This window comes from Semicossyphus pulcher, unplaced genomic scaffold (genome assembly GCF_022749685.1).
Source record: "Semicossyphus pulcher isolate SPU_LCO1_2020_fin unplaced genomic scaffold, fSemPul1.0.p SCAF_1, whole genome shotgun sequence".
Classification (NCBI taxonomy): Eukaryota; Metazoa; Chordata; class Actinopteri; order Labriformes; family Labridae; genus Semicossyphus; species Semicossyphus pulcher.
Genome location: NW_027211603.1, coordinates 27,807,178 through 27,822,857, shown reverse-complemented (window position 1 = coordinate 27,822,857; position 15,680 = coordinate 27,807,178). Strand labels below are relative to the sequence as shown.

The 15,680-nt window shown below is 43.0% G+C and overlaps 2 protein-coding genes across 2 annotated transcripts; one reads left to right on the top strand and one right to left on the bottom strand.

The window, feature by feature from the left end:
• Positions 1-755: 755 nt before the first annotated feature.
• tm2d3 (TM2 domain containing 3) lies at positions 756-5,981 on the top strand. The gene is made up of 6 exons (XM_069660453.1): positions 756-861; positions 1,442-1,543; positions 2,278-2,438; positions 2,721-2,895; positions 4,444-4,519; positions 4,663-5,981. Exons 1-6 carry the CDS (start codon positions 756-758, stop codon positions 4,826-4,828), a joined length of 786 nt encoding a protein of 261 aa, XP_069516554.1. The 3' UTR covers positions 4,829-5,981.
• Positions 5,982-9,247: 3,266 nt separating this feature from the next.
• larp6a (La ribonucleoprotein 6, translational regulator a) lies at positions 9,248-14,579 on the bottom strand. The gene is made up of 3 exons (XM_069658579.1): positions 13,798-14,579; positions 11,777-11,975; positions 9,248-11,149 (listed from the first exon to the last, which is right to left on the bottom strand). The coding sequence occupies exons 1-3, from the start codon at positions 14,577-14,579 to the stop codon at positions 10,055-10,057; spliced, it is 2,076 nt and encodes a 691-aa protein (XP_069514680.1). The 3' UTR covers positions 9,248-10,054.
• Positions 14,580-15,680: the final 1,101 nt, after the last annotated feature.

Below are 15,680 nucleotides of genomic sequence, written 5' to 3'. Positions count from 1 at the left end.
CAGTGATGTGAATAATTTTACATGCCATATGTCACCAAGTGAATTACAACCTGAAACAGTGTCGGTGCTTACCCTTTTTAAGCAATGAGTGTGTGGAATGACTGATTTCAAAGATAGTAAGTCATAGTTCCTCTTTCCCCATTAGTGTTCTGGTGCTTATCAGAGGATGGTGTGAATGTAATCAAAAATACTTGAAGCCAACAAACATGAAATCAAATGCTAAACTCCGACCAGAAAAGATACCGCAATAAAAGACTTGTAAAACTTGTAAAATGTGGACAGAATATATTGTATATATATCAAGGTTTTTGTGGGCAGAACGCGATGGGCGTGGCAACGCACTAGGAAGTTCTGCGTGTGATGCTGCGTTCACATTCATGGGACATAAAGCCTTTTCAATATATTTAGTCATCCTATTGTCAAACGTGCACTGTGTTGCAAGCACTTCTTTTATTTTGTTTCAGCCACGTGTAATTATAGATGTAATGAACGATATGTTTAAATTACTCAAGGGGGGAAATTGCATTTGAGATGTGTGGTCAAAACAAAGCAGTTATTATTATAAATATTAAGCTACTGTAAATATTAAGACGTGGATTTTTATTGTATTCTCTTTTTTTTTTAAAGGTCTATACCAAAATATGTCAATTAACCAATTGCTTGGTGTACATACAGTCATTGCCTCAGACTTGCATAGCATCACTAACGACCGCTTTTCCTACATGACCTGAACGCAGCTTTGGGTTACTGCAACAATGGCCGCTAACTGTCAGACATGGAGACCGGACCGAGGACGGTGCTTCAAAACCTACGGAATTGTCATCGTTTTGTTTATGGACTTGGTCTTACAATGTGTTAACGGTATGTATACGGGGTTTAAGCTCGCTTGGCTCGCGTATACGACCAGCTTATATTTGTCGTTATCGTATGAACGTTAGCTTCCTCCCAGAGTTAGCATGAACTGGTTAGCTGTTGAGCTAACATTAGTGCACCTAGCTATGTATCCACTATAGTCTATGATGTAGCCGTAAAAACAGTGAGATGCGCTGATTGAACCACCGTTTATCTACTATTTAATTCACAGTATCTGAGAATTTTTATTTAAACGTCCCATTTAGTGTCTCAAGAAGTGTCACGAGCCAGGCGGTTAAGTAATGTGAAAGGCATTGTAATAGCCAGCTCAGATATTTTATCAATAAATGCAATTCATGTTTAATTATTAACACCTGTACAGTTCATATTTCCCCATTGAACAGTCGAGTCTCACTCATCACATCAAAATGCAGCATTTAGTTTAGCGTTTGTTGTCATTACCAAACGTTTAATTTCACTTCCAAAACAATATGTGTTGTGGGTGTAATATGATCTATAACCAAGGCACAGCAGATGAGTGAGTTGAACTTGGGTCTTTTGTATCTTCTATTGTATTGTTGCATGTCAGGGTACCTGAGCTCTCCTCATATTGGCCAGGAACCCCACTACACCAGAGATGCCCAGCATGGACCTGTCATCACCAGCCCGGTGGTCCCTGCCGCAGCGTCAGGTAAACGCATCAGTCAATAATTATTCACACTCCCTGTTACCTGATGCTAGGGCTTGTTTTACACTGGAGAAACATGCATCAAACAGACCCAGTTTGAGATTGTTTTTGTTGCACCATAACTAAAAAGAAATACAACACTATAAAGAGTAGTATTCAAGAGATAATTATTTATAGTCTGGGATTTTTACCTAACTCTGTTAATATCTACACCAGTACTGTGGATATGTCTCCCCTGCAATTTAATACAGGAGTGATATAGTTCTTTTTCTTAAACATAAAGCTACTGCGAGGAACTTTAGTTTGTTTCGGTCTTAGTGACCCATGTGGTACATCCTATCTCTCTCCTGATCTTGTCCTGTACATGCGTTTCTTTTATTTTATGGAAAAAAATCTGTCTGCTGTCTTTCAACAGTCGAACATATCATTCACCATGAATTTTCTCTGTGGAAAATGTAAACAAAGGCTGTTTTAGCCTAATCTGACTTAAATCTTTCTTTTAATACTCTACTAAACTTTTTATAATGAAAAATATTGCTCTTGTGTTGTCTCAGCTTTTAACAGTAAATTACTTTTCAACAGAGCAACAACATATTCCTTTGCTGGCCAGTAATTTACCTCCAACAGCCTTTTTTCCCCGATTTGGCATGATTTAGTCATCTTACGTTTTGTAACATTACATTGATTATTATACCTAAGACTAGAAAACTCCCTAACCTTATGTATTATGTTTGCAGTGTCTCCTTCAGATGAAGAGAGCTACACGTCCAAGTGTCCCAGCGGGGGTTTGTGTAGTCGCCTGCCAGCTGATTGCATTCAGTGCAATTACCAACACAACTGCACCTACAGGAAACCAGCCTCCTTCACCTGTAAACCCAAAAAAGGAGTTCACTGTATAGTAAGTAGCCTTTTATCTTGTGATATTCTATTCTGCTTTAAAAAAACATTTAGGGTGGATATTATACATTGAAGTCTACACCATGTTTAGCTTATTGATAAATGGTCATGTTGTATTTTTATAGTGGCCATGACAGTGGATGCCATTTAAATGTTATTAACACAAGTCAGTTTGACAATTAATTGTTTGTTTCAATTGAATTAGTCATTTTACAAATCAACTTTTGTACTTTAATTATGGAATGGCTTTTTAATACCTGACCTGGTGTTTTTTTGCTTTCAGGGAGAGTCGGGACAGCAGCAAACCAACTTCTCTCTCTCCATCAGCTGTCAGTTCTGCTGGCAGCTGGATGAGTCCCAGTACCGCTGCTCTAACTCCACCAACTGTATGACAGTGTCCTGCCCACGCAAGCGCTATAACGCCACCTGCGACGTGTTGGACCATGTACATTGTTTAGGTATGGTCAAGGCCCTGCCGTTAAACTTGCATGGTTTCTTTACTGTCAGTGGGGTTTCTGTGTCTCGGTCAGGCATGTAGACATAGATGTTTTGGAAAGGGAGAGTTTTACAACCGAGAAAAACAAATGTTGCCGAGTGCCAAGTTTTCTATGCTGGGAAAGGCAGCCCGTTGGGTAATAATTAATGTGACAATTAGCAGTTTTTCAAAGAGAACAACGCATTTATGAAAAATAATTCTAAAGAAAAACATTCTGAATTCATATTTAGCTGTAGAATCACTGTAATATTTAATGTGGAATCTAAAAATAATAATCTAGAGTACTGGTAATTATGCACATACGGTTTTCAGTCGACATCCTCAGGACTTGGCAGACTATTAGCTTTGCATCCTACACGCTTACTCATGCGCTCTTAAGGTCAACCAGGTGTAAGTCAAAACAGATAAATTAAATAGAGACCTATGATTTTTAAAATCTATACGACATTGTACTTGCTGTAACTGTCAATTTGACAACAGTATTTGAACCGAATCTAAAGTAGTATTTTTAGATTGTTAACCAGTTCTTACCAGTCAGCCAGTCATGATGGACATACACCGTGACTGGCACACTTGGTGTAAAAGACTTCTGTATTTTTTGATAATAACTTCTTTATATTTTGATAAAAGATGCTCACAGCAGCTTAATGAATAGTCTTAAATGGAAACTTTAGAAGTTAAGTAAACTAATAAACCCTTTCCCACCTAAATTTAGCGTGTTGACACAGGTTTTTCAGACCCAGGAAGACCTGCTTATAGATGCCGATTGTCTCTGTTCCTATTGCCATTGAAGTATACCCCTTTCCCACCTAAATTTAGCGGATTGACGCCGGTTTTGTCAGTGGAGTATATTCCTTTCAGTCTCTTTTCTGCTGCGTCACCGTCTGACGTCACAAACGCGCCTGAAACAGAGTTAGTAAACAGTGAAGATGTTACGGTGGTCAGGTCTTTATTGTATCTATAACTCATTCAGTCTGTTTATCAAACTTAGCGCCGACAAATTTGGAACGTTGTTCGAGCGCTGCTTGGACAAAGATGGGCGGAATTTGTCACTGAGAAAACAAGGAGTCGCAGAAGTTACTGACGGAGCATAGCATCGCACCGGAGAGGGGGCAGAGATTAGCGTGTCGACACGGGTTTTGTGTTCCCATCAATGCCAATCGGAGCCGAGGCGACAGTTACCCGGATCTACTGCAGAGTCATTTGACCGGGTCTGAATGCAGATTGTAGACTTTCCCACTAAGCAAAGAAGTCAGATGTTAGTGGGTGTTGGTGGGTTTTCTGACCAGTGGGAAAGTGGCTTAAGAAAGTATTTAGTCCATTGTGAAACTTGACATTACAAGGTACATTTTTATACAATCTGGTAACACACATTAAAACAAGTGTCATGGTAATAAAATGTTTTCTACATACATTGTAAATATGTTAGTTAGGGTTTAACTGTGTTTAATTTCTGTTTAAACACCTGGATTGCTTTCTATGTCTACTAAATGTCTTTTTACTCCTGTAGGTAAAAGACGTTTTCAGAAACGTTTATACTGTAACTGGACCGGTGGATACAAATGGTCAACTGCATTAGCACTGAGGTGAGGCTAACACTAGTTTCACAGGAGTTTAACTGACTTTTAATGCTTGAAACTCCCTAAAAGAATCTTTTTAAAATAAACTAACAGCACGAAATTAACTTTGACTTTGTCTCATTTGCATTTTCTCTCATGTCTCTCTGTAGCATTACCCTCGGAGGCTTTGGGGCTGATCGGTTTTATCTGGGCCAGTGGAGAGAGGGTCTGGGCAAACTGTTCAGCTTTGGAGGCCTGGGTATTTGGACTCTGATAGATGTTCTCCTGATTGGGGTTGGTTATGTGGGACCCGCTGACGGTTCTCTGTACATCTGAAGCAAAGCTCCAGAGACGTAGCTCAGTGGTTTGTGCTCTCTTCCGCTTCCCATCGCTTCTCTCTCAAAGATTGAAGATCTGAGATGCTGTGTTCTTAGCACGTATGCCTGCCCAAGCTCGCTGTGCAACACGTCCTCATCCCATCTGCTAACAGGCAGGAAGTGTTTTCCTCGTTTCACCAACACTGACTCTACCCACACAATCATCAGATCGATCCCAATCATTCTGCGCCCGTCTCCTGTTGAGATTCGGCAGATTGAGCTGTGCAAAACCAGTAATTAAGTCGATCTGATCGGTTTGACTTAACTGCTGGTTAGACTGCGTCATGCTGATATATAGATAGGTTTGGTTTCCTGTGGAGCGGCGCTTTCACAGACATCCTGTCACCTAGGAGCCGTGTGTGTCGCTCCTCCCTGATTGCAAGGTAAATGCATCATTGGGGGTCAGATGGTAACCATGACTACAGAGCTTTTTATGGTGACACTGTACACAATAGACCTGCTGAAAGGTTATATCAGTGTCCTGAGGGAAAGCATGAATATGCAGAAGGGAATATGTCCAGGTGTTCTTACTGACAGCAGAGCGTTGTTCTTGTGAATTAATTCAACAGTTATTTGACATGTACATATATTTTTTGCCCCTTCAATGAATCAGCAGTGCAGTCACAACTGTTAGGCCTTATTAAGGGTTGGATAAATTAAATTATTCTATAAAGTTCATACAAAGACATAAGAGCTACTGTATGTGTTGGCACTGGCAGAGAAGAACCGGGAAGAAGTGCAGGAAAGGAAAGATAATTTCTGTCATCACTTACTGTTGTCTACTTTTTGAAAACGCACAAATGATTTTTAGATGATAACATGTTTGTTTGTGATAAACATCAAAACACTCCCAATGTGTTGCACTAGCAAACTGCTTTTACTTGTGGTTTCCTGTGTTTGAGGTATGGGAAATATCCTTTGCATTCAACTGGTGTTTTCTTTCACACTCATCATCATTCTTCACATTGTAAAAAGATTCCGTGCACTCACACGGTGAGACTGTGGCACTAATGCGCTCACCTCTCACTACATGTAAATATGTTTTGTGTTTTCAGCGTCAAGTCATTTTTATTTTTTGGAACACTGTAAATGACATTTTTTAAGTTATGTAAATAAAATTGTAAAATATATATGTTTATCTTATGTCCTACATTCATACTAATGCTGCTTATTTTCTCCTTTTGAAGCTCTATTTTTCAGTATCATCACTAAAGGCAACTTAATCAGGACAGTTTCTTTATTCAAGGAGCTCAAACCTTCTGCATGAACACTGTTCTTCTTGCAGCCTCTGATAGGAATTCAGAGCTCTATTATTAGCCAGGTCATCCTCACAGATGTCTGTGCTTTTTCTCACATTAAACTTAATGAGTGGTGTCAGAAGCCCATGTTACCTGCAGGCATGTGACAGATGGAGGGGGTCAAAGTAGTGGCTGAGGAGCACTGCCTTCTTGTAAGGGCTTTTGAGCAATGCACAAAGACTGACATGAACCAGTAATACATATTAATCTTATAATATACGATTATCCATTCATGTACAGAATCTGTCCCTATGTTACATAATGTAAGGGGTAAAAAAAAGGCATTTCCTTTCAAGTTTTCATCTTTGTGTCGACTTTTCCAATTGGCTGCTTTGCGGAGACTCTTGTAAATTTACTCCACCCTAATTCTAGTTCCTCAAATTTGACACCGCCCACTCACTGCCACTTCAGCTCCCTCCCACTGCCTGATGCAAGTGTTTGTCACACGCTCTGAGCTGAGGAGGAGGCTGAACTGCTCACCTACATCCTGCAACAAGCCTTTTATTTCACCTTTTGCAACCTGTACTTTAAAGAAATGACAAAAGGCTGTCACAAGCTTCTCCCTATGATTGTTGTTATTGACGGCTCCAGCATGACTTCAGTTGGACTTGCTGTGTGGTCATGAGTCGGCATGAATCAGCTCACCTGCACTGCAAACCTCTATTAACATGTTTAACATATAAGCCTATCAAATGGTGTTTTTTACAGACATTTGCATATATATGCATGTAAATCATGACTGTTTGTATAGTACATGCATTTAAAGCCCTGTATGATTAATAATATGATGGTAGATGACTTTAGTGGTCAGTAATGACAGGATATAAACCAACTTCTGTGAAAGCTGGCTCAAACACAAAAGCTGGAACGTCTGATAAATGTCACCCGCTCTCTGAATCCTACAAATTATATCTTATAAATCAAGTCTGGAGTAAATTACTGCACTAAATAACTTTTTATTCATACAATAATGGCTACTGCCCCATTACAAATAATTACCAGAGGGGTATTTGGTCCATCTATTATCTATCTTTATGATTTTTCCATAAAGAGACATAATAGATGTGAGTTTAAAAAACGTCTTTAATTCTAATTATAGATAACTTAATGTTATTAGAGTAATAGTTGAATTCTGTGGTAGTTATCCCATTAGCCATTATTCACACCGTCAGAATGAACAGTCATTGTGAGTTCAGACAAAATATTGTCCGTCAAAGACAGATGGTGTCACGACTTCCTGATTCTGAATTGTTGATCATTAAAAAAGGAGAACAAAAGTTTATTCATCCGTCTCTTATGCAATCCCACTTACAGTCCCTTTTGCAGCTCTGAATTTCTGACCCTCTATTTTTCAGCGCTGCCTGACAAATTGAGTCCTCGCATTATGCTCACTCCTACAGGATATAACATCTCCAAATTAAAGTGGGCAAACAGAACGCTGTAACCACAATTCAACCGTCTAACCACTCCACAAACACCCAGCTGTGTGTTTGTGCTCCTTTCTCCCTGATTTGAACCGTTGCTTAGGAGAAACCATCAAAGGACACGACAGAAATTACTGGCCTACAAAAGCATTCACCTCCCTTGGACTTTTTTCATTTACTTTCGTTATGCAACATCGAATCACAATGGAGTATTTATTAATTTTTTTTTTCACTAATCAGTGGAGAGGATAATTTTCACAGCAAAGTGAAAACAAAGCTCGACAATACGATCCAAATAAAGAACAAAAAACGATTGATTGCGTAATTGCTCACACCCCTTTGTAAGACTTACAAACCAACACTACTGCAGGCAATGTTTTATTGGCACATAATTAATGGAATTAAGAACACCTGTTTGTTTTAAGAAATCACAAGTGATTAAAACCAATGCACCCGTTATCTGAAAAGTGTAACAGCTAGTTAGTTAATTCTAATGGCAAAAAGGAACCAACGAGACAAACCTGCAATAAAGCTGTTGTAAAGTACCAGTCTAAGGAGGACAATTTATTTTATTGTAAGACTGAATCTCTCTCAAATACTGTCCTAAGGAGCACATTTACAGACACACACGGTCCCCAGCATGAGGCCATGAAGGCGGTGGTGGCATCATGCTGTGTCGATGCTTTTCTGCAGCAGGTACTAGAAGGCTTATAAAAGGAAAGGTTTAAATAAATGCAGCAAAATACAGACAAATCATGGAGGAAAACTGTGGGGGATTATTTTCCAGCAAGACTACAACCCGGAGATCAAAGGAACATGGTGCATTCAATGTCCAATTCAGAACATACATTTCAAACCAATTTGAGGATCTGTTCATTCAGTTTCTATGCAACTCGACAGAGCTGTGAGAGTGGAGTCCAAATGTGCAAACTTACAAGGAAACTCTCGCAAACACCTGCTGGTCCGGCAACAAAACGTTGCAAGCAAATAAATGTATTTTCTGCAAGTGTGTAGGAGTTTACTTGCAATTTTGACAGATTATTTCTACTTTGAAGTTTTTCTCTACTTTGAAATGTGCAAACCTGACGGATCCATCCACATACAATTTAAGCTGCTGTTGAAAGAGGTGCATCTGCTCCATATTGATCTGAGGAAGTGAATTCTTATGCAATCAGTTGAATATTTGAACTCAATGTGGATCATTTTCAGACATTTTAACAGTAATATTCCCTTTAGAACAGAGTCAAAAATACCCATTACTTTCAAAATTGTAACACTAAATGCTAAAAAGTCAAAGGGTAGTGATTACCGTTTCCACACACATCAAATGAGCAATCAGAATAAATTGCTTGTGCAAGTGGTCTGCTCCACCGTTTTGTCAATTTTATCTTCCTGACGGAGAGCTGATATGGACTCTAATCCATCATCTCCCTATTCTCATCCTCCCATCTGTGCTATCCATTTCAAAATGGAAAATGTTTGCCAACGCAGCTCTCCAAGTCTGGAAAGCATCTACAGTGTTGGCACAGCAACAATATCTCGCTTAAATCCTGGTTACATATTGAAATTAAAAAATAAGATTAGATCAGTATGACTAACTTCAAATGTGTCACAAATAAAAAAAGGAAACAGAAAGTCAGGCCAATTGCATTTTTAGTGATTTATTTGTACAATAGGAATCGCACTGTACAAATACCCCAGCTCAGATGTAAAGGCAAGAACATGAGAGCATTCATCCTGCCTGACCTGATCCCTCGAACCTCTCTGTGAGCGCAGACTGATGGACACAGATATGCCATGTAAGAAATAAAGCTAAAAAATAAATAAAGCAGACATCTGCTGAACAAATAAACATTTACAGGGCACAAGAGACCCCTCCCAACAAAGTGCCAAAGCTGACTGAAAATACTCAAATTAAAAAATGCAAAAATAAAAAACTAAAAAAACATCATGTCCGAGTTTGACCGTCTAAGCTTGATGGCAGTGGAGCGATTATGGCCTCAGTTTAAACAGCATGTAAAACTCACAGTAGACAAACACAGAAAAAGGCATATGGTGATATCTCTATCAGGTCCATGTGCCTCTGACACATACACCACAAACACATCTACACACCATCCACAGACAGACAATGTTGTGAGCTCTTACACACAGACAGAGGACACACTCCCTCTCCAGCCGCTCTATGATGAACAAGATTAGACAGCGATGGAGATGACACGGTCCATTTCAAAGCAATATCAACTCACATTCACTCAAATTTCATTGGTAAATCACTAATTTTACCATGGCAACTGAAAACGCCGTATAAAAATATAACAAAGACTGAAAACTGATGCACTCAACAAAAATATATCTACACAGTCTCAAATGCTGGGTGGGGGCTGAGCGACACGGCCAAGTACAGCTCCAATATCCATCTATCACTACTCTTCTGGGGGGTGCATAAGGACGCTCCACATATCAAGTCTGAGTGGCAGCGGTCTTTCCCCTCTCTCCGACAGTGACACAGTGAAAGCCGCGGGTTCCATCGGGACCCCTGGGCAGCCTCGTGACGCCCGGCGGCAGGCCGTCGGCGTTCTGGATCTTTCTACCCAGCATGGGGCTGCCGACCGGGCTGCTCTCCTGAGACGCCACCTGCTTACGCCGCTGGACCCACGGGCTCCCTGAAGGGGTGAGGCTACTGTCCGAGGAGTAGTCTGCCCAGCGGCGGCCGGGCTCCGGGCTCAGTCTGCCCTCGCTGGCTAAAGGAGACTTGTGGGAATGAGATTTGCGCTGAGGACAGGGGCTGCCACGGGGGCTGGACCAGGGACTGTTTCGCGGGGATATACCGGGACTCAGGTGATTGTTCTGGAAGCTGATGCCTGCAGTGGTGGGGCTCAGCTTGTTGCAGGACTGAGACTTCCTGGCCAGCCGTGGGGACGTAGGGTTGCTCTCAGTCTCAGAGGAGCTGCAGGCGGAGTCGTCCCCGTGGTATTGAAGCTCTCGAACTCTGCTGTTGAGCGAGCGACTTTTGCGCATCCCTCCCTCCTCGCGTGGTCGTTCTTTGGCGACTTTCTTCTTGGGTGGCTTGGTGCCAATCAGGACGACTCTCAACCCCAGCGAACTGGTCCCTCCATCCTCGTACCCCACAGCTTCGTTGGCTTTAACAGCAGCCTCCACCTCCTCAAACTCCACGATGGCGCATTCCTCAGTGCCGAGCTGAGTGTAGCGGCTGCTCAGCCTCTTCAGGTCCGCCGGCAGGTCCTTCCCGGGCTTCAGGACTCTGACAGAAGCGATGGCGCCGTACGTTCCGAACGCTTTCAGCAGCAGCTTCATCAACTGCTCCTGCTGAGTGGCTCCTCCTTCACTACCTCCGTTTTCCTTAGTGAGAGCAGCCAGCTCTGGCCACCTCTGGAGGTCACTTAACAGGAGCATGCGACTAGGCAACGACTCACTGGCAAAGACTGGCACTGCAGATTTACGCCGCACCTTACGGCCCTCATCGTTCAGCTCGAGGATCTTTGAGTGTCTCAGAGCGTAAGCAGTCGTTCTCCAGTCACGAGTCAAGTGCTTCACCTGCAGAGAGACAAGGCTTGTGTTACAGGGTGAGATGTTAAGTGGTTTAAGAGGCCATCTCAGAGCCATTAGGTCCGTCTGAGACGTATACAGCTTTGGTTAAGAGAATTGGCTAAACAATTACTTCAGCTAAATCAATACTTGTACTGATGGCATTAACAATTCACGCACTCAAAAATCCTTGCATGACTGCATTACACAATGTATCACTGTATAATGTACTCATGTTCAAAATGCGTCACCTCAGTGTTCTCAATCTCATATTTGCCTCCTTGTTTGTATAAATGCCGAGTGTGTGAGCGCGCTCGGTACACTTCACATAAACAGATTTTAAAAAAACAACCCAACAAATCTGCATGCATGAGTCCAAAGCAGCACCAGCTGTTAGGAATCAGTGCGGTAATATTATTACATGGCCAGCAACGTGTCATGTTGACACTAGAAACAGGCATTAACATTCAAAGCTGAAATTGTCTGCCTCTTTTGTTACTGGGAATTAAAAACGTCTCTGTGGCCATTTATCTATTGTTCCAATTTTAAAACTTCGCCTACTTATAGAGCACTACATCTACTGGTATAACAGGGACTTCAAACTATTTCCTACTGTTTCCTTTCGACAGTGGTTACCTTTTTGAACGAAGTGAGCAACTTGACGCTGACGAAGCCGAGTTTGTTGCGTCGGACGTGTTTGAGCAGGAAGGCGTCGTGCTCCAGGTTCTCATCGGAGAGGTAGTATTCGATCTGAGTGACCAGCTTCTGGATGAGCTCTGGATCCGGGGGCTGCCAGCTCTCCTCCTCCAGCTCCCCTCCGCTGGTCCCGGCTCCGCTGTGTGTGGGAAGAAAACATTCATCGTGGTCAGCAGAGACTCTTCTCTAGTACATCACTGAAACAGCAGAATGCCAACATTACAACTGTTACACATTTCACTTTCATTAATACAATAAGCCAGAGGCTTACAAGTTCTTGGCATGACTACATCCTCATTCTGCCATTTCCTTCTGCAATTCTCCTTGCAGCAGCTGACAGGCGGTGTCTCCAGCCATAGTCACCACGCCTCAGTGCCAGACCTCGACACCACAGTGTCCCACCAATCCTGAACCTGCCAAGACCTCTCCATCTGAAGGGCGCGGAGTCACAGGCTCTCCCTCCCACACAGAATATGGTGGATCAACAAGTCAACTTCACACAATCTACAAAAAGTGGTGCCCACACTGCATAGCTGAGGCTTTCAGGCACGATTTAATCTCTGTCAGACACCTGGCAGAGGCTGTGGCGCTGCACAGTCAGGTAGTCTGAAGATTAGAAAGAGGGTCTGAATGAAATTTTGTGGATGACTCATCACCTCCTCCCTCCCTCACGAGCACACACACACACACACACACACACACACACCCCCACCCTCAGTCAACAGCTTTCCAGCACGCTGACCGCACAGCTGGCACGAGCCCACAGCTTCCACAGAACTCCAGATAGAGACAGACTGAGCTTTTAGGGGAGAATACCGTCACTGACAACACACACAGATGTGTTTCATTCACATTTAAAAGTGTGAATGAAAGAAAATACAGCAAGGATGTGAGGAAGTTCACTTACAAGTCACTATTGGGTACTGCCAGTCTCTGAATGAATGATGCAGGGATATTAGGGGGAAACATCCACGTGTACTCACAGCTGAATACCTTACCTCTATAACTTCCTTACATGCTTCCTATCAGACTATAATTGATCTTAAAATACCTCCTGTGTGGAAAAGTAGCACAAAGCACCGGCTGCGCAGGTGTTGCAGACTCTCTTTATGCCAGAGGACCAATAAGGTGTGACATACTAGCAAACGCTCCATTTGGACAAAGCGATTTATTTTCCCCTTTGGCCTTTCTGACTCACTCTTTGCGCACGTACTCCGAGAAAGCAACTTATAGGCCGGAGGATAAAAATAGCAGCGCATGACGCAGGGGAATTAGATTAAAGTGAAGGTGCCATCCTTCCTCTATCTGGCCCTCCCTCTCTCTCAGGTGTCTGCTTCACAGCACGGATGCTGCCCACAGGTGGTTTAGCACTTCCCCGTCTGTCTGCCTGCCTGCATGCAGGAGATAATAAAAACCCTCCAAGTATTATTAGGCTATTATCTGGTTGGATTTACACTCACAATTGTGGGCAGCTTTTGTCCTCCTGCCACATTGTGCTGTTGTTGACTGGCTTTTGTTGTCATTTTGAGAGGCTACACCTGTGAGGATTAGGGCTGTATTTGTACAGTGTCTCTTTACTCAACTGGCATTCTTTCAGTGGTGCTAAATAACTCAACTGTACCCACGCTGCTCGTGCGCTGGCAGTTCACCAAGTTAAGTTACGAGCCAGAATTGTATTAAGATAGAAGCAGAAAGAGTGCTATGGTTTCAATAAGGGCAACACGTTTCATTCAATCTCAAAACTTTTCCTGAACCCAGTCGGGTTTTGGCGGTATAATATGTATTTATAGAATAAAACTAATTAGACAAATGTATAAAGTAAAAGACTACCAAGGCCAGGTAAACATTTATTTAACTAATTCATGACACTTTGACTTATATCTATAGTTTACCTAGTTCGTTTCCATCACAAGCATCACTTTCTATTCAAACAATGAATTAAAAGTAGCCAAAACTCAAACCTTGATTTGTCATGTCTTCCGATCTCGTCCTCACTACAGCTGCCTCCGAGGAAGTCAATATTATTGGATGACACTTCTTCAGGCTCCTCGTCCTCCGCCGCTTGAATGGCCACTGTTATCGTCACGGTCCCCATCTCTTGCGTGTGCTGATCCACGGTGATTACCTCATCGATGCCCTGATCCGCTGACGCATCCGAGACGCACTCCGTCGGGCTCGGATCGGGGATCCCCACGGACCCGCTCATGTTCCCCGGATAAGTCAAGGTGCTTCCTCCGCCCGCTGCCTTCCCTTCCCCGGTTGTAGCAGCAGCAGCAGCAGCGCCTCCCTGGAAGCTTTTAATCTTGCTCGACTCGAAGGCACAGACAGGATACGGGGTGCGTAAAGCTGCTCGACGCTTCTTAGGGCACCAGTGATGGCGGAGAAGGACCAAGGGGGCTCCAAAGACGCGCTCCACGGCTCGCCAGAGACCCCCGATCCAGATCCGACCCGAATGAGGGCCCTGAGGTGCAGCGGGGGTTGTAGCAGCCAGCGAGACGCAGCCTGGACCTGGTGAGACCGACGGGCTGGAGCCTCCTCGGGCTTCTAATGCTGCTGCTGCTGCTACCGCGGCTTCTTCCTCATATGTAAGAGGCTTTCTGCTTTTGAAACGAGCTCTGGGATTGGACCGCGGCAGCGTCTCTTCGCACTCATTCCCAACCCACAAGCAAAAGCTGACACAAAGCCAGGAGGGAGGCAGGAGGAAGGAGAGGCAGCGCATGAAGGCGTTTACCAAAGCGTGCATGTTTCGCTTTTTTTCACTCACAGTTTTTTTTTCCACACACACAATGTTATCTTTTTTTTAGTGAAGACACGACTGTCCCGTTTACATGGCTCTAAGTAGGGGAGCGAGTTCACGTGTTCCTTTGTAATTTGCAAATTGCCGTGCCAAGGACGACCCCTTCTCTAACGCCGCTAATTGGATAATATGCTTTCAGTGGCGGGCTGCACGCACAGGGCAGGTGGTTCATGTGCCTGAAGGAAAGAGGAAACAGATTAATACGAGACATTCATGGAAGTCAATCTGATATCTTAAAACAGCGGGGTGTCAATACCCAAAATTAGTTATAAATTATGCCCCAGCGTCCTGCGAAATTTGGGTAAATTTAGTTTGGTGATTTGGTACAAAGATCTTGGCAACGTTTATAGCCATGATTCAAAAAATGCTGATGTCACGAGTCAACCAGTGACGCCCACTCTCCTCTCCTGCTAAAGAAAAAGTTAATAAAGCTCCTTACTACCTTATTCACAATAGTCCTACTGGAAATGAAGAAAATACATTTCTTCATTCATTTTACTGAAATCTATTTAAATTAAGAGTACTCCAAAAAACAGCATCCATTAGAAACTTATAAAAGGTGCTTTTTGAATGCAGGAACTTTCCCCAGGAACTAGGAACCTTTTGAGGAACCAGGGTCTAAATTCAGTTCCTGCTAGGGGTCGTACTTTCCAAAGGTCCAGGAACTTTCAGGGCGGGGCCTACAGTTTCTGATTGGTCGAGTCCTCGCAGCGTTTTATTTCACCCGCCATGTTTAAAAGACTGCAGCTGCAAGCTCACTGTTATCATCGTGCTTCGTGATTGTTTATCACCATCCTTAGAGATGGAGTCAGAGAAGAAAGCCTACGACAAATGGGCCGACAACGCGGTGCGGGCCTTGCTGAGCATTTATGCGGAAGACAACATTCAGCCGGAATTGGAAACGGCGACCCGCAACAAGATTTTATTGCTTCTCCATACATCATTGGCCTGATTTGCATAGCATTCCCGGGACTTTAGGTCACTGTGGAAACGCAGTTCCTGGAGCTAAAAGTTTCTGGTACTTTTGGTCAAAAAGCACCTCTAAGT